The 26,505-nt window shown below is 36.0% G+C and overlaps 3 protein-coding genes across 8 annotated transcripts in view; 2 read left to right on the top strand and 1 right to left on the bottom strand.

The window, feature by feature from the left end:
- Positions 1 to 26,505, top strand: part of xpo7 (exportin 7) — a 40,877-nt gene that overhangs the window by 5,007 nt on the left and 9,365 nt on the right. The window contains exons 5-28 of one of the 2 annotated variants that reach the window (XM_058788599.1): positions 3,745 to 3,810; positions 4,027 to 4,131; positions 4,255 to 4,420; positions 5,078 to 5,151; positions 5,253 to 5,372; positions 5,590 to 5,736; positions 5,897 to 6,069; positions 6,158 to 6,351; positions 6,431 to 6,536; positions 7,564 to 7,699; positions 9,811 to 9,884; positions 9,992 to 10,072; positions 10,197 to 10,260; positions 10,503 to 10,611; positions 10,690 to 10,796; positions 10,946 to 11,034; positions 11,445 to 11,552; positions 12,236 to 12,318; positions 12,450 to 12,664; positions 12,753 to 12,891; positions 13,039 to 13,199; positions 15,915 to 16,013; positions 16,250 to 16,377; positions 16,574 to 16,640. In XM_058788599.1, coding sequence (XP_058644582.1) covers positions 3,745 to 3,810; positions 4,027 to 4,131; positions 4,255 to 4,420; positions 5,078 to 5,151; positions 5,253 to 5,372; positions 5,590 to 5,736; positions 5,897 to 6,069; positions 6,158 to 6,351; positions 6,431 to 6,536; positions 7,564 to 7,699; positions 9,811 to 9,884; positions 9,992 to 10,072; positions 10,197 to 10,260; positions 10,503 to 10,611; positions 10,690 to 10,796; positions 10,946 to 11,034; positions 11,445 to 11,552; positions 12,236 to 12,318; positions 12,450 to 12,664; positions 12,753 to 12,891; positions 13,039 to 13,199; positions 15,915 to 16,013; positions 16,250 to 16,377; positions 16,574 to 16,640 — 2,811 coding nt within the window. Of the gene's footprint in view, positions 1 to 3,744; positions 3,811 to 4,026; positions 4,132 to 4,254; positions 4,421 to 5,077; positions 5,152 to 5,252; positions 5,373 to 5,589; positions 5,737 to 5,896; positions 6,070 to 6,157; positions 6,352 to 6,430; positions 6,537 to 7,563; positions 7,700 to 9,810; positions 9,885 to 9,991; positions 10,073 to 10,196; positions 10,261 to 10,502; positions 10,612 to 10,689; positions 10,797 to 10,945; positions 11,035 to 11,444; positions 11,553 to 12,235; positions 12,319 to 12,449; positions 12,665 to 12,752; positions 12,892 to 13,038; positions 13,200 to 15,914; positions 16,014 to 16,249; positions 16,378 to 16,573; positions 18,365 to 26,505 lie in introns of those variants that run through there. The other variant, XM_058788598.1, reaches the window with a different exon arrangement.
- The window catches only part of dmtn (dematin actin binding protein), a 28,516-nt gene continuing 18,584 nt past the window's right edge, over positions 16,574 to 26,505 (top strand). For 2 of the 5 annotated variants that reach the window (XR_009273041.1, XM_058788601.1), the window contains exon 1: positions 24,900 to 24,979. The gene's annotated coding sequence lies outside the window, so the exon portion shown is untranslated. Of the gene's footprint in view, positions 16,641 to 21,459; positions 21,540 to 24,888; positions 24,980 to 26,505 lie in introns of those variants that run through there. The other 3 variants (XR_009273042.1, XR_009273040.1, XR_009273043.1) reach the window with 3 other exon arrangements.
- On the bottom strand, positions 18,893 to 20,532 carry pbdc1 (polysaccharide biosynthesis domain containing 1). The gene is made up of 6 exons (XM_058788602.1): positions 20,451 to 20,532; positions 19,942 to 20,007; positions 19,776 to 19,835; positions 19,562 to 19,702; positions 19,364 to 19,475; positions 18,893 to 19,252 (listed from the first exon to the last, which is right to left on the bottom strand). The coding sequence occupies exons 1-6, from the start codon at positions 20,478 to 20,480 to the stop codon at positions 19,140 to 19,142; spliced, it is 522 nt and encodes a 173-aa protein (XP_058644585.1). The 5' UTR covers positions 20,481 to 20,532; the 3' UTR covers positions 18,893 to 19,139.

Genomic DNA, 26,505 nt, shown 5'->3' with positions numbered 1-26,505 from the left:
TGGTGTTCAAAATACAAGTCTTGTTCGAGATACTGTATGTGGACAATATCTTGTTTGATATTTTCGATGCAGTTATCAAAATCGCCTTGAACTTTGTGAGGACATTTGCCCTCATTCATCGTGAAACATAAGCAATAAATTTGTGTCAATGGTTTATAAAACCATTCTTCTGTAATGCAAGGTAAATGCATCCATTTCCATATAAATAATTTATGAGCAAACAACAAAAATTTAAATACAAATTCAATAATCGAAAACTCCTGTTTTGTGAATGAGGACCTTTAAACATAACCGCACAATAACTAGATAATTATTAAAGGGGTCCTATTATGCTCTTTTACAAAGTCTTGATTTTGTTTTGGGGGTGTACTAGAACATGCTTGGTTCGAAAATCGCATTATTTCATAATTCATAATTTACATTATTACAATACCTCTCTCCCCCAGCCTGGCACAAACGGCTCGATTAATTCCGGGTTTGATGAAGGCCCGCCTTCCGATAAACGAAATGTGTTGTGATTGGTTAGCTGTCCCAGCGCGTTGTGATTTGTTAAACAGCTTAGATGGCGTTTCCGTACTGCCCTGCCCCCTGTCAAAACATATCAATTCAGACCCCGAGAATATTGAATAAGAGGAACTTTTGCACTAGGGATGTTCATTTCGGTTATTTTTCCAAACCGACGCTTGTTAACCGATTGTTAACCGACAAGATTATTTTAAATTAGAACTGAATTAAATTAGAAAGAATAAGTGTCTGTGACCCGTTAAAAATACTAACATTTGTTTTCTGGGGATTCATTTTACATGCGTAAAAAGCAGTAAACAACAGAACATGAGGATTCACATGGTCATCATAGCTATCACATCACGCACCTGCAGCGGAGAAAAACATAATAAAGCTAGGCGCTATATATATATATATATATTATAACGAATAAATAGGCCTATACGAGAAATATATTTTCACTTAAATCATAATTTAAGAAAACGAAAGAAAAACTGTGTAGTACTTATGTAGTAAAATCTGTGCCGTTAAGCGTTATCACCGTACCGCCATGAAGTTATGCGAAACGCTTTGTTTTACGTGGATATTGGGGGTGAAGTAGGCCTAGGCTACATAAAAGGTAAATAATATTTTGGCATTCAAATACATCACGAATACGGAAACATTTGATTTTGTATGAATGAGAGACCCAACATTGATTTCAGTTTCGTTTAGCCTAAATTAATTTGTTTTGGTTTGTCATTTATATAGCTAGGCCTATAGCTTCTTACATTTTTAATTCTTGTTCTTTTCTAAATAGCCTACTGTTAATTGAAAGGATTTGTTGAGGAGTGAGGGGAACTAAAATAGCCTATATGTTTACAGTGTTTATTGTAATGTTTGTAATTCGCGTCGGCCTATTTCTGAATGAAATAATAAAATGCGATATAAAGTGTTTTTTTTTTTGTTTTTTTTTATATACGTGTAGCATATTTTAACCATACAGCAAACCTTTTAAAATATTTTTATAAATTACTGAAAAATAAATAAATAAATAAGTGACTTTAAACCGTTTAACTGATCGTATTAATCGGTCAAAATTCTTATCGGTCGGTTAACGGTTAAACGGTTAAAATGAACATCCTTACTTTGCACGCACGGATATTGCAAGACATATTAAAGTGGTAACGTTATTGTTTTTTTGGACTAAATCACGTTTTAGATAGGATGTCAACAACAGCTTAAAAATAACTGCATTTACTATGTACAGATAAGTGCAATGGTAAAATTGATTGTTTATTGTTCTTTAATTCTAACATTATAACATGAATTGCAGTGAAACTGTTTATACAGTTTAATTTATTTATACTAGGGGTGTCCCCGACTAAGGATTTTCATAGTCGAATCTGTATTTTCGAATCTTGCCGATAGTCGAATGATATGGGGGCGGAGACAAAATACATTACCAAGAGTCAAGTCAGACATTCAACAGTCATAAATACTGACGTTAACACACAGGAAAAATGTGTAACGGACGCCTCGCAGATACAAAAATAATGTTTTATGTTTTAACGTCAGCGAAACCTTAAGAATTCACAACATTTTTTACAATAGTGCTCTCATTATAACGTTATGTATATGACAGAAGTTATTAATGTTGTGCATTTGAACTGCGCGCGCTGAAGATGACCAGTAGAGTGAAGCATCTGATAGCAGATTTTTAATCAATGGGATTATTTAACTCATCATTTATCTCATCTAGAATAACCTACGCTTCATTAATTATACAACATAACATTATATTAAGACTTATAGGCTATCTGCAAAAACATGCCCCGAAAGCATGAAAGTGTCTGCAGCTGCGCAGCTCTGAATGAACTCCTATTGTGGACGCGTTCTTTATGCAACAACGTGCAGAAACACAGCAACTAAACTCTAAAAATCCACAGCGTTTTATTATAATAATGTTCTCATTATAATTTTATGTATATGACAGTCCCTGTCATGGTTATTATTAATATTCTGCATTGTTGTTTGTACTGCTCGTGCTGCTCACTGAAGATATAATCACCGTACAATGAAACTTTACTGCAGCGTAACTCAACCAAATGCATAAGTAATATATACACGATATAAACCGGCTGAAATGTTTTGAAATCACTTGTACCCTACCTGGTCGAAAAAAATCCTGTCTTTCACTCTGCCTGTGTCAGTTTGAGTCTTGTTAAAGATTTAATTCCCTGCCGCCAAGATGCTCCTCTGTCGGTCACGGATTATGGAAAGTGAAACTTAAATCTATAGGGGGTGGTTGGATTTATTCACACATGTTAAAATATTTATTTAAAGCTTCCTTCTTTTCAGATTCTTATTAACAGCATTTTCATAATAGGCTGTATATTAACTTATTGGGAGAAAACCGGTAGTTCTATGTGAAAGCAGACATTGAGCACCCCCATATAGCCAAAATGGCATGACTGTGAGATTGGTAGTCGAATCAGGCTCCTCCTATCGAAGCATCGAATCGTCAACTACTCGGGGTCACCCCTAATTTATACCACAGTCCAGTGTCCCACAGACACACTATTTGTGGCGACATAAAAAATACCCGCAGCGGGTTCCGATTTTGAAACGTGCAGTGCTCAACCAAGCGTTCTCTCCACCCCCCAACCATTCGAATTTCCGTAGGCAGGATTTATTTTAATGATATTCTAATGGACCGCTTTGTGATATCACAAACACCGGAAATCAATGTTGTAGTTCTTGAAATGGGATTTTTAAAAAACGAAATATCTCCCTTTGGAGTGGACTTTGAGATTTGTAAGTTTGTAGATCTTTTTATGCCCAAACATACACACTACACACTGACTAAAATTCAAAAAGTGAAAAAGCGTAATAGGACTCCTTTAAGTCTATAGAAGCTTTTCGTGGTAAAAATTCAAATGGTTGGCTTTTGTGCGCACTCAGTATATGACATGATTCAAATGCTAATATAAATCACATCTCTGTTTTGGTTTTTGTCCCAATGTGTTTCATTTTTAGTTAGACATTTTCATTACAGTACATCACTAAAGCCGACTTGTCACATTTGAAGTGTTTGTCACTCACACTTTCATACTTCGCATGATGACATAAATGAAAACATTTGCAATAGCTAAAATTGGCTGATGTTAAATTTGAGTAATGTTCCTGAAGTTACGAAGTTCTTTGTATTTTTAACTCTTTTTTTTTTTCTTTTTCTTTTTTTTTTTTGGACTCTGTCAGGATAGTGTGGAACACTGCATCATAGGAGTCACAATTCTTTCCCAGTTAACCAATGAGATTAACCAAGTAAGTTTCTCTGCTCGCAGTGTGCCTTAATTTGCATATTGTTGTTCTTTTTTTGGTTTTGATTGCTTCTATTGTCCTCATTTGTAAGTCGCTTTGGATAAAGGCGTCTGCTAAATGACTAAATGTAAATTTCATTGCTGTATGTTTGGGTTCAATAACTGAAAGTTGCAATAAAGATAGAGTACTGATTCCTTGAATCTTCTTTCGATTCTCCAGGCAGACTCAACACATCCACTTACAAAACATAGAAAGATTGCATCATCATTTCGAGATTCCTCCTTGTTTGACATTTTTACCCTCTCCTGCAACCTCCTGAAGCAGGTAAGGGTAATGCTTCAGAGACTGAACAAAAGAACTGTCTGTCTGTATATTCTTCACAACCGCTAAACCAGCCTGCTTGGGATTTATGTCAATGACTTAATGGATTGTTCTGTATGTCTGCAGGCATCTGGGAAGAACTTGAATCTAAATGATGAGAGCCAGCATGGGCTACTCATGCAGCTCCTCAAACTGGCCCACAATTGCCTCAACTTTGATTTTATCGGTACATCCACCGATGAGTCCTCAGATGATCTGTGCACCGTCCAGATCCCCACCAGCTGGAGATCAGGTGATCTGGCAATTTCTGGCAAACAATGAATGAATGGTGCAACTGTGTTCCAGTGCTTGTTTAAAGAGGCTGCATTCAACATTTTCAGCAATAATTTTTTATTAATATTTTTAACCTCCTTTAGAATTTATTATATAGTATATTTTGTAATTTTATTTTTTTTATTTTTTGCTATTGTGACTCTTTTTTTTAAAGAAATAAATACTTTAATTCAGCAAGGACACTTTAAATTGATCCAAAGAAACAGTAAAAACATATATAATGTTACAAAAGTTTTCCATTTCAAATAAATACTATTATTTTGAACTTTCTTTGTATCAAAAACAAAATAAAAAAATAAGATTATCATGTTTGCAGAAAAATATTAACTATCACAACATTGATAACAATAATAAATATTTCTTAAGCAGCAAATCAGCATATTAGAATGATATCTGAAGGATCATGTGACACAGACATGAGTAATGATACTGAGAATTCAGCTTAATTAAAATAGAAAACTTTTAAATTCTCATTTCACAATATTTCTGGTTTGACAATTTTTGATCAAATAAATGCAGCCTTGGTGAGCACTTTTTTCAAAAAGTCCTTTTGAGCAGTAACAGGGTATTCATGTTGAATTCATGCATAATTTTGTGATTTTTCTCTCATCTATAGCCTTTTTGGATTCCTCAACCTTGCAGCTGTTTTTTGATTTGTATCATTCCATCCCTCCCTCGCTGTCTCCCTTGGTGAGTGTCAGATAAACAAGCCTTTGCCCCGTAGATAATGTTAAGACTCTTCCAATAATAATGTGAACTGCTTAGTATTGAATGTTCTGTTTGTCTTTCAGGTTTTGTCTTGTTTAGTCCAAATAGCATCTGTCCGGAGGTCTCTCTTTAACAACGCAGAGCGAGCAAAGTTCCTTTCCCATTTAGTAGATGGTGTGAAAAGAATATTGGAGAACCCTCAAGTATGCCATCCATCCTAATATTAGTTATAATAATAATAATAATAATAATAATAATAATTGTCATTAATATTTGGATGATATTTATGTAAAAAGAGTTGAATAATTCCATGTATTAAACATGTAGCCTGAAAATCGCTGCGTTAAAATGTCAAATCTATTTGCAGGTATTATGTGGTTGATGTTGTAACATTTTCAATACATATTGTTTGATTTGCAGAGTTTGTCAGACCCAAACAACTACCATGAGTTCTGTCGACTGCTGGCTCGACTCAAGAGTAACTATCAGTTGGGAGAGCTGGTTAAAGTAGAGAACTACCCCGAGGTCATAAGACTGATCGCTAACTTCACCGTAACTAGTCTGCAGGTGAGTGAAAGACTTGCTAAAATTAAGCTAATATGTGATGTCTACAGAAGTTGAGCCAACTTGACTGCGATTATTTGTTAATTTGCTGATGGAATTAAGTGAATATGATCTATGAAAAATTGGCGTTTCAAAGACTGATAATAACTTTGGTTTGTCCCAGCACTGGGAGTTTGCACCCAACAGCGTGCACTATCTGCTGAGCCTGTGGCAGCGGTTGGCGGCATCTGTCCCTTATGTGAAGGCCACAGAGCCCCACATGCTGGAGACCTACACCCCTGAGGTGACCAAGGCTTACATTACGTCCCGCCTTGAGTCCGTGCACATCATTCTAAGGTAGAGTAAGCACTAATTGAAGTCATGGTTAGGTCCAATAAGCAAGAATGTCATAGATGAGTGACTATACAATATCCGTTCTATGCAGGGATGGTCTTGAAGACCCCTTGGACGATGCTGGCTTGGTGCAACAGCAGCTGGACCAGCTGTCTACTATCGGGCGGTGCGAATATGAGAAGACCTGCGCCCTGCTGGTCCAGCTCTTCGATCAGTCGGCCCAGTCATACCAGGAGCTGCTGCAGTCCACCAACTCCAGCACAATGGACATAGCAGTGCAGGAAGGTGAGCTTGAAACAAAACCTAATATACTAATTAATATATTGTATCATAACAATGCTTACGTTATGTATGTGTTGTCCAGGTCGCTTGACGTGGTTAGTGTATATCATTGGTGCAGTCATTGGAGGAAGAGTATCCTTCGCCAGCACAGATGAGCAAGATGCCATGGATGGGGAGCTTGTGTGTCGGTGAGGAATCGCCCCTAAAGGCCTGTTCACACCAAGACAAAATGAAAATTCAGTCATACGATTTGTCTGTTCTGTCCAAATGTGTAAAAAAAAAAAAATAATAGAAGTCAGATGGGCTGAATGAATGCTTACATGAATGAATGGTGGTGCTTACAAAAAAGCAGAAATACCCCAGGACACAAAGCACAGTACAACTTTGTTTCTGACACACTCTTGCTAAGAAGAATACAGGAAGTCAAACAGTATTTAAATATTTTCGAAAAGCCTTTCAGATTTTTGTATTCACTATGATGTTTATCAAACAGCACCAAATACACTGTTCATGAGTGTAGTTTTATGTAGCAGCAGAGACTCTGGATATGTGACCAAAAACACAATCGTATTGGTTGGCCAGTTTTTGTTCACAGTGCAATTGGAAAAGATTAGAACTCTGTAAAAAAAAAAAAAAATTGCATTGACACACGATGATTGTTCACAATGAGCAGACACGTTAACAGCCAGTCAATTTGAATTGAAACATTTAAAATGTTTATCGCATTGAATTTTTCACACAAAACATTTGTCTTGGTATGAACAGGCATTCAGATTTTTAATGCTTCAAATAGTATATCAAACTAGTGATGAACAGTATCTGTATCAAATTTAAAGACAATTTATAATATGCTTTTTTTTAAAGTGGTCATTTGGGTATTCTTATTTTCCTTAATTTTACATTCATATTAACCTATGCTATTATGTGACGCAAAAGTAATAACATTGTTTAGATCATTTTAAAAACAAATAATTTAATGACTCTGTTAAATATGATATTTAGCAAATCTGAGGAAAAAAAAACTGAATGTCCTTATCTCATACTGTAACTTTCTAATCGGGACTAATTTCACGTAACATTTATAACGCTTGATTTAGTTTTAATTTATGTTGACAATTTATTTTGAGTATGAGTCTCCTGAGATGAAGCGATCTCACTTCCCATTGTTTAATTTTACGTAATATTTATATTGACTTCATATTTTGTCATTTTCAGAGTTTTGCAGTTAATGAACCTCACAGACTCACGACTGGCTCAAGCAGGAAATGAGAAGCTTGAGTTAGCCATGCTCAGTTTCTTTGAGCAGTTTCGCAAAATCTACATCGGTGACCAGGTGCAAAAATCATCAAAGGTAATTGCAGTTATGTTGTATTTGTCTGTGTGAGCGTGAACTTCAAGCTGTGGTTTGTTTAGATGGCTAGCAGTAAATTATTTATTGATCTCTTGTAACATTCACAGGGTTTTGCCATTGAACTCTCAGAATGGCTGAAATTTGTGATTGTGTTGTGTCTGGGCTTTGAAAAGAGACAGTCGATTCAGCTTTTTTGCATGCTTAGTTGTGGTTTCAATCTTTTAGTCTGCTTTGTAAATGGACATGTAGGTTTGAAACCATGGTTTTTTTATGTTGGAGATGAAAGTGTTCTGTCTCAACTAACCAGAAAGCTGAAGTTTTCTCTCCTGTTACTCAGATTCCAAAGTGTGAACAGAGAAGATAAGTGCACATAGAAAGACTAGCTGTTCCTCTAAACCTGTCTTTAGTTCTGCTTTCAGTGTTTCCCCTAGGTTTACGGCTTTTAATTTATTAAAAGTTTAACAAAAATTACATGTTTAATGCCCTATGAAATGTTTTATTTTTTCCAGCCTTATGTTTTATTGTTACCAAATTCTGTGTTTTAGCATGTCTAATTATTTGAAAGCATAAAAACACGTTTAATTTATTCTTACAATAGCCTTATGATTTTTTTTCTCAGAAATTGTGTTGTGTATTTACATTTAAGGCATAAAATATTCATTTAATTTATCTTTTAATTAATGAAAATTAATCACATTTTATTTTACAATTAAATTAAATTTTACAATATTACAATGAAAACATTGAAGAAATAGGCTATTGTATGATTATTCCTTAAAAATAAGGCTTTAATAATTTTAGTAGTAGTAGTAGCCTATTACGTACATTCTATTGACCAACAGTAATATATTTCTGCCACAATGTCTTCAAGTTAAATCAAACTTTTATTTTGACGGGTTGCCGTGAACACCTTTACATTTCTGTGTGATATGATATGAGGATAGTTTTACTTAAAAGAAATGGTCAAATGCTCATGAAGTGACTCTCAGAGCAGTTCTGGAGAGATTATTTATGTCCTCATTTAGTGAGACACAGATGTTAGTATCACCGGGAGCATCACCCATGCTTCAGTACGAGTAGGAAACAAAACCACACGTCTGCGCCATTCATTAACACAGAGACACAGAGAATTCATATTTAAATAGTCGTTTTGCGGCTTAATATTTACAAATACTAGTGGGAGTGTGCTCACTTGTGTGTGTGTGTGTGTGTGTGTGTGTGTGTGTGCGTGCATCGGGGTGGAAATCTGCAGTGCGCGATGCAGAGATCGCGACCATGTAACGCAGAGACAGAAATGACATGCCATCGTGTAAATAAGATAATAAAAGAACATGGTATAGACCTGACTGTTCTATAGGAATGGCAACTTTAAATGACTTCTGTTGTGATCTAGCACTATAGAGAAAATAAAATTAAATAAAATTAACTTGACCTTCAAGGGGGGACGGGGGGGCCCCCCTAATATAATGGCAGGGGAAACACTGGCTTTAGCCTGTTGTCCTTTACCTTGGAAAATAACACCTTATAAGTGCTCCTCCTACCTGTTATGATGTGTACGAATAGTGTGAGAACTATTACGAAGTTTGATTGGATCTTGATAATTGGATGTATTAGATTTAATGGAGAATTGTCCCAAATGGCACACTTAATTTGGACTGTAGGGATGCAAACTTACAGTGTACTGTTACCCAGCTGCCCATGCAGCAAAGTGTAGACTCAGTGGAAGGTGCCATTTGGGACCATAATCAGGACTCCACAATAAGGATTTTTTTCTTCCAAGATTTTATTTTTAGCAGTGTGTTTTATTTGTGTTAGAAAAATATTTATACTGTATTTGTCACTAAAGGTAACATTTTAAGTTTTAATTTGGAAATTAATTTGACCTACCTTTTTCCCCTTATCTGACCAAATCATTATAGTTTATGGATTTGTAAGAGCCCCCTGTGAATTGCCGCAGTTGCTTGCTTCTCATGGCCCTGTTTTATTTTGTAGTTTATCATGTTACAAAATTTTACATTTATAAAATCAATTGTTCAAGCTACAGTGCAAAACACCAGTTCAAAATGAATATATGATGACAGGAAATAATACTACTTTTGTTTGACCCCTAGTTGTATCGAAGACTATCAGAGGTTCTTGGCTTGAATGATGAGACCATGGTACTCAGTGTTTTCATTGGGAAAATGTGAGTTAATGTCAGCTAATGATGGGTAAAATTGTTATAAAACCTTATTTTACCAAAAATTACAATTAAAAACAATGTTTTTAACGTAGAGTTTTGTTTTAATGCAGAATCACCAACTTGAAGTACTGGGGACAGTGTGAACCCATCACATCTAAGACACTACAGCTCCTCAATGACCTCTCGATTGGATATCCTTACATACTTGTTGCTGGTTTAAATTTGAAACAATATTAGTATTGTTATTGAGGATGATTGACAGTTATTTTTGACAGTGAATATGTTTTGGTCTGTTTCCTTAACCTTATTTCTCACGTACAGCAGTGTTAGAAAACTTGTGAAACTCAGTGCTGTCCAGTTCATGCTAAACAACCATACAGTAAGTGACCAATTTGAGCTTTTCTCCTTCTTAACTCCACTTTAACTTTATTTGTCCCTGAAGCACAATTAATGGACAATGACATAAAAGGGCAAGATATTTTTTTCAATAAAAAAAAAATAAGGAAAAGGCAAAAAAAAAAGTAATGTAATTACAAATAACAGTTTTACTATTCTTAAATAGTTTTTTGAGTACCTTTTTAAAGGGCTGACAAATGTCTTGTTTTTTCTTCTGTGTGACAGAGTGAGCACTTTTCTTTCCTGGGTGTGAACAATCAGGCTAACCTCAGTGACATGAGGTGTCGGACCACTTTCTACACAGCCTTGGGAAGACTTCTTATGGTAGATTTGGGTAAGGGTGTACCTATAGATATAGCATATAAGTGTCATGTAAAAGGACATCTTTAGAGACTTTCTTGGTCTTTGACAGGTGAGGATGAGGACCAGTTTGAACAGTTCATGCTTCCTCTCACTGCTGCATTCGAGGCCATAGCTCAGATGTTCAGCACCAACACCTTCAATGAACAAGAAGCAAAAGTGAGACGTTGTATTGTTTATCATGCAACCTCAGTGTGGCATGACCTTGTGTTTTCTTATTTGTTGCTGACCTATATAATGCATCTGCACCCCAGTCTTTTCATATATGAGAAATTAACAAATGTTTTGTTTTTGTTTTGTTTTTTCAGAGGACTTTAGTAGGACTGGTGAGAGATCTGAGGGGAATTGCCTTTGCCTTTAATGCCAAGACCAGCTTTATGATGCTCTTTGATTGGATGTATCCTTTAATATGCTTTTGTTTTTGTTTATTTTATTGGTGTGTAATTATTTATGTGCGTGTTCTCTTTTTTTATTTACGTTTTGTTTTTATTTATTCATTTATTTTTGTGCAATTGTTTATTTTTATTTGTGTAGCTTTTTTGTTTTTGTTTGTTTGTTTGTTTTGTGTGTGTGTGTGTGTGTTTGTTCACTTATTTTGTGTAATTTCTTTGTTCACTCTTTTTTTTTCATGTGTTTTTGTAATTTTGTTTTTTATTTATTTTCTTAGTATTTTTGTTATTTTCTTTTATTTATTACTTGATATTTTCTTAATTTTAAAACAAACTTATAAGTAAATGATATAAAACTAATCTCTTAGGTCAAATCAGACTGAATGCCAATTTTAATGTGTTCCTTAATGGATCTTAGTTACCCCTCTTACATGCCCATCTTACAAAGGGCAATAGAGCTCTGGTACCATGTACCTGCCTGCACCACACCGGTCCTCAAACTCATGGCTGAGCTCGTCCACAACAGGTACACAATATTACATCTTGCATATGTCTCAGAGACCTGAGTTTAAGGGTTATGTATGTTCTCCTAGTGCTGGGCGGTTTACCGGTTCATACCGAATACCGGTGTTTATTTTTCTTATGATATGAATTTTTAAAATACCGCAATACTGGTGTCATTTCAATAACGTTTGGAACGCGACACTGTTTGAGAGGGGTCTCTTTTCTGGAATTATAAATATGAGCATAGGTCGTCTGTTAATATTATGCACTTTTTTTTTGTTAGTAGTTGTTTTTTTTTGTATTTTATTTTATTTTTTTAGTTTGTTACTCAGACGCAGGCAGTGCACTGCATGAGACAAAAAGTAATATAGCCAAAACCAGCCGCTCTTTAGTGTAACGTTAGATGCCTGTTGATTTTATCAGACGATGTTGCGATTTATAAATGAGAATGACTCCTGGTTAACATGTATTGAGTGTTTAGTCACTATTTAGTGTGGAATTTTTCTACAATATTAGCTCATCATGACAGTAAAATATGGCATTCTAAGTCAATCTACTTCAGTTTTTCCTCTCTCAATCAGTAGAAAATGTGGTTAACACCCGGTCATGCATGAAAAAAATAAATACCGTCACATGAAACGGGTATAATTTTGCCCAGCACTATGTTCTCTGACTCAAAGTGGGGTTTTTTTTTTTTACATGAAGGTCACAGAGATTACAGTTTGATGTGTCATCACCGAATGGAATCCTGCTGTTCAGGGAAACCAGCAAGATGATTACAACATATGGTACAAACTCTCCTATAATAACCCAGTTTTCATATTTCAATCAACTGTTCCTCTGGTATGTTGTAGCATTATTAAATCTGAAGAGCATTAATTGAATAATCATGGTAATAGTATTTCTTTTTCATTTCAAGGCAATCGGATCCTGACTCTGGGTGAGGTGCCAAAAGATCAGGTGTACGCGCTGAAACTGAAGGGAATATCCATTTGTTTTTCCATGCTGAAAGCTGTATTAAGCGGCAACTATGTCAATTTCGGCGTCTTCCGTCTGTACGGCGACGATGCCTTGGACAACGCTCTGCAGACCTTTATTAAGCTGCTCTTGTCCATCCCTCACAGTGACCTGCTGGTAAAAATCATCAGCTGTCAGCTTCAGGATTTTTTCCTTCAGCATTCAGATTGGTTGACTTTTGGTTGATTTGTTCTTGTTCTTGCAGGACTATCCAAAGCTTAGTCAGTCTTACTACTCTCTTCTGGAGGTGCTAACCCAAGACCATATGAACTTTATCGCCAGCCTGGAGCCTCATGTGGTCATGTACATCCTGTCCTCCATATCGGAGGGGCTTACAGCACTTGGTAAGGACCTTCTCTTCAGCTTATGAATTTTCTTTTGTGTAGCATCATTTTTATACTATTTAATCTCACAAACCCTCCTGTAGTTCCATCGTGGACCCTTAGGTGTTTGTGAACTTTTGAACCTGAGCTTTCTGTTTGTCTCCTCAGACACAATGGTATGCACTGGTTGCTGCTCAAGCCTGGACCACATAGTTACTTATCTCTTCAAACAGCTGTCACGCAGCACGAAGAAACGAGCGGCACCTATGGCCCAGGAGAGCGACCGCTTCCTTCATATAATGCAGCAGCACCCTGAGATGATCCAGCAGGTGAGCTGAGGCTTTGAAAGACCTGAGATTTAAAAATAAAATCATAAAATAAACCCTTTTTTTCATCATATTTAAAGCATAAGAGGAACAAAATTCGTAATTTTCACAGCAATTTATGTTCATTATATAAAAACTTTTTTGTGTATGTCTAGGGTTGGGCGATTTAAATAAAAATACCGATAATGATAATTATCGCCATATAATTTTCCTCAAATCTACAAATCGCCATCATTTACCATGGATTTACTGTAGTAACAGTAACTACACCATGGTATTTGGCAGAAATGTGGGATATTCATATTGAATTATATTATTAATGTATAAATTGTATTAGAGAAGTAATGGGATATAATTACAGTATATGTGATTAAGCTATAGCGTTTGTGCATTAATACTAAATGCATTTAGACTACTGTTTTTTTTTCATACAAATACCTAGAGACCAGAGCGTTACATTTTTACCATGAAATTGTAACTGTGGTTTTCATGATCTAAATGTTTGCTACTATGGAAGACCAATGGTTAATTTTAATAGAACTCAAACAGTCAGAATAATTAAATTTCAATATATAAAAATGAGATGCTTTTTTCAGATGTTACCGTTTTTGATAATGAACATAAATTTACATCTGCATTCTAACTCAAGCTGCTACTACTGTCACCTCAAGCTTGTCAAATGTGCATTTCTAAGAGACAAAACATTTACTATTTTAAATATTGCAGCCTGCACTGCAAACTGTGCTGAAGATATGTATCAGTCACAAACCTGTTTTCATGATTTGTAACAATATCAGTGTAAAAACTAAGAAATAAATTTTTCTATTGATATATTTATTTTAAGGAAAAATGACTGTAAAAGTGTAATAAAAAAAAACGTGAAATGTAAGTTTTTGACCATAAACAGTTGTTTAAAACCATTAATAAATGGTCTGATTTCTACATTCACATAGGAGCAAAAATCTGCCTTTAAACATGAAAGAAAGAAATATTTGAAATTTATCATAATTATTGATATCGACTTGATATAAATAAAAAATCATTTTTTGGGCCATATCACTCAGCCCTATGCACAGTGCACAGCATAAATGAATAAATATAAAAAATGTCATTTCTTAATGATCACTTATATAATTCATGGAAAGATGGTAAAATTGAAATGTGTTAAACATATGCTTAATAAAAACAACAAAATATATGCCAATATTTTCTGTAAGATAAGTAAATTAGCCAATTTTGTTTAAATGAAGGATTGCAGAAATGAGTACACCCTAGAATTAATTCAGCAAATGTATAATATTCTAGTACTTAGTATGTCCTCCAGAACTTTAAGTATACTGCTCTGACCCTTCTTGGCACTGAGTGTACAAGTTCATGACAAATTTTCACATCTGTCCTGTTTAACTCCTGGAGGATGACCTCCTTAAATGCTCTGGTCTTTAATGGGGAGTTTTGCTCAGCTCGTCTCTACAGAATCCCCCACAGCTGCTCAAGAGCGTTAAGATTGAGTGAAATACATGTCCACTGAAGGATTTTCACCTTGGGAGAGTGAATATCTTCATTGTCATGCTGAAAAAATGCCCAATAATGCAGGGAATGAGGGGAGGGTAGCACCTTCTGTTTCAAGTTTTTTTTATTACATCACACAGTAGTGTGTGAATTCATGACAGCGCTGATAAAGCACACCTCCCTCACACCTTCAGCACTCATTCATAAAAGCTTTACTACCACTGAGCGTCACTGTGGGTACCAAGCACTTCTCACTGTACTCCTCTAGCAACACCAGAACATTTTGGATGCTTTTGGATCCAAAATGATTGACTTGGTCTCTTGAGACCAGAGTATGGATTCCCAGAAGTCTCTATTTTGTAAATATGGGCCTTGGAAGAGGTTAAATGAGTTTATTTTCCTTTGGCTACAGTAGGTAATTCTAGTGGTGACAACAACCGTGCATGTCACTTCTGCAGGCTGCGTCATACTCTGTGAGATAAAGTGTTACTTTTTTCATAGCTTTGAGACACTTGCTTGTTATTTCTCCTGCTTTCTCTAGCAAAAATTCACTCATCGCTAAATGAAAACTTAAAGTGAAGATCTGATTATTTCAGGAGCCTTGTCACAAGTCCATTGTTTTTGAATGTAGGTGCTACTTCTGCTATATTTTCACACTTAAAACAATAATTTGGTATTCCTCTTGTAACATTGTCCTCTTTTATGTTAAGAAATAAGTCAACTGGCAGTTCTCTCCCAAGTGGTTCCACTGCTGCCAGCATTAAGTCTGAGTATGATTCAGTGGGCTATATAACGCTTTTAATTGTCAGGAAATTACTTGGTTTTTAAAAGTTTTGGTTCAATATACTTACCTGTTGATCAAAAATAGCCTTAAAGCTATACACTTTTTTTTTTTTTTTTTTTTTTTTTAAGTAATTTTCAGGAGGGTGTACTCATTTTTGCAACACATTATCTTATTATCTTATCAAAATCTTATTTTGCTGAATAATTTTGATATTCTTCTTTGGTAATTGATCAAGCAGGCTTGTTGGAACATTATATATCCAAAGAACCCTAACATGTCATCTAAGTAAAGAGTAATTGCTGAATTTAAGTTTTAGAGGGGGTGTACTCATTTATGCTGTGCACTGTATGTCTGTCAAATACTGTTACATTTTGAAATGTATTGGATGCACTTAATCTGACAAGAGTTCTCACAATCTTATCCAGATGCTGTCCACAGTGTTGAATATCATCATTTTTGAAGATTGTAGGAATCAGTGGTCAATGTCACGGCCACTGCTTGGCTTGATTCTACTCAATGAGAAGGTATGAGATAGATAGGATATAGAAGATATTCAGACAAAGGCTGCATTTATTATAACCAAAAATACTGTAAAATAGTAATATTGTGAAATACTCTTATAATTTAAAATAACTGTTTTCTATTTGAATGCATTTTAAAATTTATTTGTTGCAAATCTGAATTTTCAGCATCATTACTCCAGTCTCCATTGTCACATGATCCTTCAAAAATCACATGCTGATTTGCATTGTGTTTGTAGTATTTTGCAGATTTGAGGAACAGCATTGTGAACAGCCAACCACCAGAAAAGCAGCAAGCCATGCACTTATGCTTTGAAAATCTCATGGAGGGCATAGAGAGAAACTTGCTGACCAAAAACAGAGACCGGTAATTTGATTTTCTGAGAATTCCAACGAACTTTGCATGTAAATGGGGGTGGGGGTCTGTTAAATGTATTAATTTCTGTAGAAAAGATTGATATAGCAAACTATAGTAAACTAGACTGTCTTATTTATTTGCATGTATATGGTACATATATTTTAAGCAAACTCACTTTTTTTTTTTCCCCCTGTTTCTTTCGCAGGTTTACACAGAATCTTTCAGTATTTAGAAGAGAAGTCAATGACTCCATGAAGAATTCCACATACGGGGTAAACAGCAACGATATGATGAGCTGACATTCCATAGAGCACCAGGCCCCGCCCATGTGGCCCGGCCCCGGCCCGTACTCCCACCCGCCCCTGGCCCGGCTGCCGGGGGACCACCGCTGCGCAAGCCTGCACCTCCCACTCCCCAGTCCCTAAAAATACCCCATTACCTCTCTCCCTTCACACCTCCCCCCACCCCTTTTTATATATATAAATATATATATATATATACACATATAAATATATACATATTTTAAAGCCAGTTTCTAGAGGTCATTCTCCTTGACCATTCTCTTGTCATTTGGGGCTCAAAGTCCAAAGAGAGAGACGAGGGTACGGCTGGGGATTGGCTGGGAATGGGTTTGGGGTGTGGGACGGCACCAGTGTGGACTCTATAGAGTGGGCGGCACACCCAAACCACTCAGAGGGACGATGGGAAGTGGGCGTCTGTGTGTGTGTGTAAGCGTGAGAGTGTGTTTGAGAGCATGTCTGTGGGAGGAAGGGTTAGGATGAGCTGGTATACATAGTGCTCTGCTTTTGCCTGCCTTGTATAGAAACACATAAGGAAAAAAAAAAAAAGTGTACATTTTTTTTCATAACATTTTCAACAATGTTTATAATGATTACGATTTAAGACAAATAATGAGTGTGATTGAAAACTTTTTACAGTCTAGTAAGTTAGTGCAACTGTGCTGAAGTGTGGGTTTGTCTGTATGGAGAGTCGTTTATATCTGGGTGACGATGTGGGATTGAGGCGTGAGTGCTGGGATTGACACCTATCCGCAAAGGGGGCGGGATGAAGCGTCAAATAGGATCACAAGTTGTACATTTATTATTTTCCCCCCCTCAAATTGACTCTATGGAACACAAACGGGAGCTTTGTAAATACACAAAACCTCTTGCGTTAACGTTTTCAGAAGGAATACTGTTTTCCCTCATATCTTGGGCATGATGAAGTCCGTCTTGCGTCAACCTTTAGGTCACATCCCCACCACCTCCGCCACTGAGGATGTTCACCACCGACCTGGCAACAGTCCTAAATCCACCCCATCCTCGTGTGAAATTCATCGGAGAACGCACGCGTAACCTTTCCCCTTTGTCTCTGAAGGGTTCGATCATGTCGTCTGTGGATTTGATTAGATAAATTGACTTGGTTGTGGTGAAGTTGCTCTCTGAGCTTTCGTCAAACTGTTTTCCCTGCTTTTTAATCTCACAGGCTTCCAGTCTCTCGTGGCTTTATTGTTGATCTGGCGTTCTTCGGTAGTGGAGCCTATAGAATGTAGCCGTGTCCTTCAAAAAAAGAGCCTGGTACTCGAGTCATCGTGACCGGATCACTTTCGACAGTTGTCTCTAGCTTTAACCCCGTTTTTTTTTTTTTTTTCGTTCTCCCCCCTGGAATCCAGGTTTATTTTTAATAACAGAAAACGCATCAGAATATGGTAGATTTAAACACAGAGGCCGAATGGAGTATATTAGCAACTTGTGCTACTCAACAGATGTTGCTGCTAACTGTTTGTGAAGAACTAGCTCATCTCTTAACCATGTCCAACACTCATGGATGTTCACTTTCTTTTCTTGGTTCCCTGATGTGAATGTGTTTTTTGGCGACTGTGTGTTGGGTCCATTGAGTGATAAGGTAGCTGGTTGAATTGTTTGATTGTTTGTTTGGATGTCTGCTACATATAGTGTAAGCATTGTGACTGCAAAATAAACATCATTGGTTTGTACTAGTATGTGCAAGTTTTGTGATCGCAACATTAGACCAAACAGTCATGGTTTTTAAGTCACCATGAGGTCAAATTTGATCCTTTTTGTAATAAACACTCCTATTCTTAAAAGCAGCAGGGTTCCCATGATCATAGAAAACCTGGAATTTCCTGTAAATCAAAGTCATGGAAGTCTGTAGTGAATGGAATCTGCTCAACAATGTTCTATTGGATGGATCTGAGTGTAGCAGTATTGCCTGTTGATGCAGTGAAAGTTAAGCAAAAATGCCAAAATAATGACAAAATTGAAAGAGAAAGTCAGCATTGGGGTACATCGAGATGTTTTCAAAGGTGAACTTTGAACTTGAGCCTCCACATCCCATCAAAATCCTCGGTTCTGGAGAGGTTTAAGAAAGAGAGATGTCAAAAAAAAAATTGTGTTCAAGTCCATTTCGGTGTTTAATTTTAACAATACTATCAAATGCAATTTTGTCTTTCAAGACATGGCAATTCTAATTCCAACGCAATCAAATCGCACAACACAGCAGCAGTTTTTCAGGGGGAAGCATGTATTGTTGTTTATTGCAAACAAAAGGTGCCACACATTGCAGGAAAATCAAAATTGAATTACCATCCAACTTTTGAGTACAAATGAGAAAAACAAATCTCTTACACACAATTACGTAAGGGGGCAAAAATAAGTAGGACACTTATACGCGTTTCTCCACTGTTGAGCTTTGTGTAGAAAGATCTCCTCTACACCAAGAAGGCCACTTCAAATATTAAGCTGTCATGATTAACTCTTATCCATCTTCTGTTGTTTGGTTTTTGAATTGGCATTGTGGACAAAGTCATTGTATCCTTCTCTGTTTCTCGCAATCTCGATGGCGTAAAACTGGATTCTGGTCGCTGAAATGAAAATGGAGGGGAAAATTACGCTTTTTGTTCTTAAATTGTTTCCTGTGCACTTGTATGATGTGTGTAAACTACTAAAAGGAGTAAAGGTATGGCATCACATACCAAATGTTGTGTTCTCCTCAAAGTAGTCCTTTTGACAGTCTAGACGTAATAATGTACCATAGTTGAAGTCTTCTACAACACCTTCAAACTGGTTACAAAAGGGCCTCCATTTCTGGAAAGAAAAGGAAAGATGTGTTGACCAACTAGATACAGGTGAAGTTTAAAACGCATGTCAAATGCCTGAGTGACTGAACGCACCTCTTTAGCGTCTGCTGACTTCAGCAGCTCTGGGTCCAGAACCTGAATACTGAGGTCAGGAAATGCTTCTCGGAATTTAGTGTATATCTGCTCGTCTGATTTTGTTAGTTTTAGAAATTTGGGATCAACCGAGGAAATAAGCTGTAGAGAAATAAACCCCTCAGTGAAGCTGAACATTTAAGCAATTCAACTAACAGGACACTCATTCACTTACATTATAGTAAACTTCTGCGTGATTGTAGGCTTTCATAGCCCACATTACTTCCAGTTGGGCCTGATGGCAAACATAAAATATGGTTAGTGTTTTGAATCGGTAATAGTTTTACTAATATTTAACATTTTCTAATTAATTTGTAAAAAATCAAAACATCCCAACTCACATCATTTCCATACGCCTCTGCTGGAAGAGAGAGCGCGTGCGCAGCCGCAGTGGCTCCCTCTGCCCCCTGTTTATTAAAAACAGAAATATCCAATTCAGTGGTAAATTTAACATTAAAGTGTATTCATAAATCTAATACGTAAAACCAGTTTCATTAAAAACAAATGCTGCCTCAAGAGACTAGAATTCATGTAACGTTATTCATCAACGCTGTCAAGGACCCTTCTTCCTCAAGTGCTACCTAAGCATTTTAAACCTGGATGCGTATAAATATCAGTGATTAAGGAAATTATTTCGTATTCCTGATCTAATTCGTTATTTTTGCCATATGCTCATAACATGCATGTTAGCATGCAGGCTAACTAAGATAACATATATTACTCTGGGCTTTGAATGGCTACGAAAATTAGCTACATGAGAGCATCTGTTCAGTAAAATGCTGTTTTTGCCTATCACGTTGTTGTACAGTGCATTATATTTGTTGATAAGTTACAATAACTAATCGCCTACCAGAGACGCGAGAACATCCCCCGTGTCCATGCTGACGCCTTTTGACCCGGATGAGCTACAGACAAGTCATGTGATTTAAATGCGTTTGGTGTGTTGTTGTTTTCTGTCTGCTGTTCAGATCAGGTATTGCTGCAGTGGAATTGATTTAAGAAAAATGTGAAAAAAATTAAATAAAATAATTAAACGAAATTGCATTTATATTATGGAATATAAAATGAAACAGCGAATAGTGCGACTGTGCCCTCTAGTGGTTAAGCTCGGTTACAGAGCTCGTTAGTTTTTTGTTAACGTTAATCAAATGCTATTTATGTAAAATGTATTTTGGTAGAATACAACCTAAATAAGAAGCTGCGCTTCAAAGCCGATTTTTTTGTTTGTTACAAAAAAAAAAAAAAACTAACAATGTTTAGTAATAATATTACCTTATTTAGTCTTGTTAAGCAATTATTTTAAATTTTAAGAGCTATTGGTGCAATGTCAAAATACATTCATATTTTATCAAATGTAATTTTTGAAGGGCAAATTTGAGCAGTTTGACAAAATCTGGCACCCTTTTCTCTGTTTCCTTGATGGAAACCCTACAAACTAATGCATCATTTGTTAATATAACGTCTTAATATTTTTCATCATACTTGTAAGAGATGGTTTGTGATGTTGCCTTTTTGTTTGTCTTTTTCATTCTCGGGAGGAATAAGGGCATTATGACAGGAACAGGACGGTCCCATCTTGAGTAGGCTACAGCTGTTTACTCTTATTTTCTCTCATTGGTTGGCCATTCACTGTATTAAAAAAAGAAAAATGTTAAACATTTCCTTCGCACATTTCCTTCTCAGTGGTTGTGTTTCAAATGCAACAGAGCGCATTTTGGGGATTCTAAGCGCGTTCCGAGTCAGCTGACGCCGAAAGCGACTATGATGCTCAAAATGCTGTCTAGGTAGGCAGCTCGCTAGTGTTTGAGACACGGCCAATGTGACACACGCATGTGAACGCGTAATCCACGCGATGATCTTGAGTGAGTGTTTTAAGACCTTTGAATTTCTGCATCACCGGATGAAAAGGACAGAATAAACCGCTGCTTTACAGTCTCAGGTACGAATAGGCTACATGTTTATTTCTCATCACATCGCAGGGATGCAATGGAGGATGTGCAGACAATATGGTCAAGTTATTGACGTATATGGGTTTGCGGTCATCTCTTGCGGCTGTTTGATGTACCTATTGGTGTATTGATGGATGTAATTGTTAATAGCTTATTTTTCCTTAGTCGAGCATGCATCAGTAGAGGTATCATCAGACACTTGTCCTTCTACATGCACAGAAGAGTCTCGAGATCTCTAGAGGACAATTATAGCTTTATTTAAAAATGTCGAATCTGGGTTTAAAAAGCCCGACTAGAAAATAAAATGTGTCCTTAGGCCACATAACCTTCGACAAAATCTTAAGACCTTAAACAAGGAATGTGTTTTCTGTTCTGTATGGGCCTGTCCTTTAAATGTCCTGAACGCGTTATTATTCATGACTCGAGTCATATAATTAACATTATTTACGCAGTTTGCATTTAAACCAATTATATTATGATTACATTAAATTTCGCACGTATATAAACGTTTTTGTTTGATTTATGAGCGAATTACATTTTACTTGTGCCTTTCTAGTGTCCCGAAATAACACAGATAAAAAACGGAGTAAATAAAGAAAGAAACGTAAGGAAAACAGCAACAGTCTCTTCGCTGACACTAAAGACGCGCCCCCGTACAGCTGCGCGTCCCCGCTGCTTCAGTGTTTTCCTGTCAAAAGCAACAGGAACTACTGCTTCCTTCAGTCCTGCAGTTTCTTCTTTGAGCAACACTTGTTTTATTTATTTATTATTTATTTATTTATTTATTGTTATTATAAGGCTAAATGAAATATCCTGTTGTTATTATTATTATTATTATTATTATTATTATTATTATTATAGACTTGTATTTAGATTTTTAAAAGTGTACTAGTGGGGAATTACCAGTGTTTGACTAATACCAGCAGCTCTGATTCATTTTTGTTGAAATATTCATCAAAGGAATGACTGCAGACAAAAACAAAAACATTTCCTCATGATCACACACACTGAGGTGACAGCATTGATGGTGGCAGTGAAAAGACTTTCTCATCATCAGATAAAAGGCTGAGATGTAAGGAGCAAAGAGTCACGTGGTGATTTTCTTTCTGGTATGTCCACCTGTAGCTAAAAATTGCTGTGCATTTATTTCGTATTCCCCATGGCATTCGAGAGACTATTTAGTACTGAAACATATGAAGATGAGTAGTGACTTTGCATAATGAAAATTTGAAGCAGACTGAATGTCTGTTTGAAATTATAAAGTTAGACAGCAGATGACTTCTCCTTCCTTTCACTTAGATTGGATTTACATGGAAGATCAATGCTAAAGAACAATTTCATTTCAATCCAGTGTTCTGTTATGTTCTATTCTATTCCATTTTGCGGTTTTAGGCCTATTCAATACTATTCTGTCTGGTTTATATCTATTATATTCTATTCATTTTATTTTGCTACATTCTAATATTCCCTGTCATAATAATTATATTTTGCAGTTGTTAGTTCAGAACTATTCTAATCTAGTGTAGTATATTCTTAATGTCTGGTCTAGATCTATTCAATTATATTCTATTCCATTCCATTTTTTTCTATTCTATTTAATTTGACCTTATTTAGGACAGGACTATTCTATTCTAATCTGTATTGTTTAGATCAAATCCGTTCTATTCTATTATGTCACGTTCTGTTTTTTTTTTTCTCCTGTTATTCTTTATTCATTCTTGTCATCGTTATGTTATTATGTTCTATTCTTTCATATTCTACTCTCTTCTAATGTATTCTAATGTATTTTATTTAGCCGTTTTTAGGATAGGACTATTCTGTTTTGCTATATTCTATTAATTCCTGTCAATCTGATTTTGCCATTTTCAGGACTATTCTATTCTTTCCTGTCTGGTTTAGATCTATTCCCTTCCCTTCTATTGTTTAAAAATTCTATTTTGTTCTATTCTGTTTTTTCCACTCATATTCTCTTCCATTTATTTTGCCATTTTTAGGACTAATTAGGAATATTTCTGCTAATTATTCTGCTATATTATATTCATTCCTGTCATATTCTATTATATTAAATTTTAGAACAGGACTATTCTATCATAATTGTTTCTGCTCTATTCTATTCTATTCCGTTCTGTTCTATTCTTTCCTGTCTGGTCTAGATCTATTGCCTTCTATTCAGTTCTGTCATGTCATATATTCGTTCCCGACATCATAATTTTATTTTAGAGTTTTTAGGACAAGACTATTCTATTCTAGTCCAGTCGTTTCTTCCTGTCTGGTATAGATCTATTCCTTTCTCTTTTGTTCTTTTCTGTCATATTATTTTATTCCTTCCTGTCATGCTCTATTCTGTTGTTTTCTATTATATTTTGCCGTTTTTAAGACAGAACTATTCTGCTCTGCCATATTCTATTCTATTCAATTTAACAGTTTTTAGGACTATTCTATTCTGTTTTGTTCTAGGAATGGACTATTCCATTCTATTCTGTTCTTTTCTATTATAATCTTTCCTGTTATATTCTGCTCTGTTCTATTCTGTCGTATTCTATTCTGTTCGGTTCAGTTCAGTTTTGGATCTATTCTCTTCTGTCCTAAAACTTCAAAATAGGCTGTAATACTTTGTGAGGGAAAAAAGTGATGGAGTTGTTATAATGCACTTTCCAGCCACTGATGTCGTCTCCTGTCATTTGGATCGCTGTTAAGTGATTCTCTAAGAGTGGGAACTGAGAAGCATTGCAGGTTTAATCAATGGAACACTAATCTGATTGAACAAATCCAGCAGTCAGTCTCTCCGCTGGTCTGATCTTCACAAGCTTGTTGACTGAACTAGGCAAGACAATCCAGAGCTCCGCTAAACCCCCAGGCTTATGACCTGGATAGCACTACATGCGGAATAAAGCTGAGTCTGGAATAAAGAAACATGGCTGCCCGACTACGTGCAGCACATCAGAAGTGATTGGGAGGAGTTAGGAAGAGCTTGTTTTCTAGGCCGTGATGTGCAGCATGGCCATTGTTCTATCATGAAAGATCTTCAGAGGAGGGCTTCCTCAGGCTGTTTATGTCAAGCCAGAAACACAAGCTCCACAGCTCCTCAACTCCTCACATCATGCTCCCAGCAGAGCAGCAAGGCCTCACAGAGGTAATGGATCCTGTATCCATCAGCGTTGCTTGGAGAATTTGCTTCAGACGGAGCAGAGCGTTGCCCTGGTGACGCAACCGATGGGTCTGATTGGGCGTTGGCTGCTCTTGGTCTGCTGAGATAAGTGCATTTCAGTTTGGGTGGAGAGAGAAGTGGGTGGGGTCTTCAAGGCAGCGTGTAGAGAGAGAGACGACGACAAGGACTGGGGAGAACGGGAGTGGGATGACAGGAAGTCTGGATCTCTCAGCATATAGGATTTCCTCTTCATCATAGAGCTGGAGCTGAGGTAGAATCCCGGTGTGTATTGTGGCTTGTTTTGCCTCCAAAATGACTGTTTCCTTTCAGACTGATTACGGTTGGTTTTGTGACCCCTTCCTCAATTTTTTTTTTTAATGAAGTTATGTATTCTTGGTGCTTGGTGCTGTGCAGTTTATGTCTTAAATAAGCAATATTATTATTATTTATTTACATCTTGTAGTTGTATCATACCATAAACGTATCACTGGCTTCTTCTGTTTACTACTGTAAACCAAATTATTTATATTAAGGCTCAGATTCAAATCTGGTTCTTTTCCATTTAAAATTTAAAAAAAATATGATTTTAAAAAACATACATGTGTGTCTATGTTGTGCTTGGAAGTGTTTTGATGGTCCTAGAAGATGGTAATTTTGCCTCAATATGAAAGATTTTTAATGTCCAACCAAAAAATCGTTTTCATATCAGTATTTTTGTCTGAAATACTTGAAAATCCAGCTAAGCATCCTTAACGTAAGAGTAATTTACTTGAGAAGCAAAACTATGTCTGATACACACATACTGATTAAGAAATTGATTTCTTTGCAGTGAATAAGAATCATTCTCCCTGACTGCTTACTCATGCATGCTAAAACCATGCTGGAGTCTGATTGGAGAGAAGATCTCATGAGTGCGCTGCCTTGCTTCCTTATTAACACGCTCTGTTTTCTTTAATGCTTGCCTTGAAGCAGGTCCATTAATACCAGTCTGACACACTGTGCTGTCTTAGAGGAATGTTAGTAATGGTAGATCTGATCATAAGCTTCTCTCTGGTTGATCGGCATGTTTTGTGGTAGTACTTGTTTTTATGCTGCTATGGACATACATGCCGTTCTTATGTTCTCAGTACATACTTTGTTCTAAGTACAATAATGCAATGGAACGGATGAATTTTAAGCTCTTCTACAAATAATTGTATGGATAGTAGTAGTAGCAGCAGCATGTTAAAGTCTGCCAGTCACCATTGAGTATATTTTGTTGTTGCTTATTTTATCTATAGGTTGGTTAAAAGTTAACATAAGGTGCTGCTTATTTTTATTGAATTTAATTTATTAAGGTTTCATTTGTTAACATTAGTTAATTACATTAGTTAACATGAATACTGATACATAGTTAATTTCAACATTTACTAATACATTATTAAAATCAAAAGTTGTATCTGTTCATATTATTTAATGGACCTGAACGAACAATGAATTAACAGTTATTATTATTGTTAGTTAATGCATCAGCTAATGTTAACTAATAGAACCTTTATTATAAAGTGTTACCATTTCATCGCTAGGATGTTGGTTAATAGATGCTCATTTATACTGATTGAGGTCAAAGGCAATTTCACCACTGGTTATGAATTGAAAATTGTATAATTTATTTGAAAAATGTCATTGTTTTTCAACATTGAAACAACATTTAATGCTAAACAGTTGTAAAAGGTTTACCAAATTTTTCATATAAGTAATTTGTTGAAACATCATCACAATATCCAATTTTTATAATCCAACCTTAATCCATGACATTTATTAACCCA

The sequence above is a fragment of the Onychostoma macrolepis genome, chromosome 10 (assembly GCF_012432095.1).
Source record: "Onychostoma macrolepis isolate SWU-2019 chromosome 10, ASM1243209v1, whole genome shotgun sequence".
NCBI lineage: Eukaryota > Metazoa > Chordata > Actinopteri > Cypriniformes > Cyprinidae > Onychostoma > Onychostoma macrolepis.
This window is presented reverse-complemented; position numbering and strand designations above follow the sequence as displayed.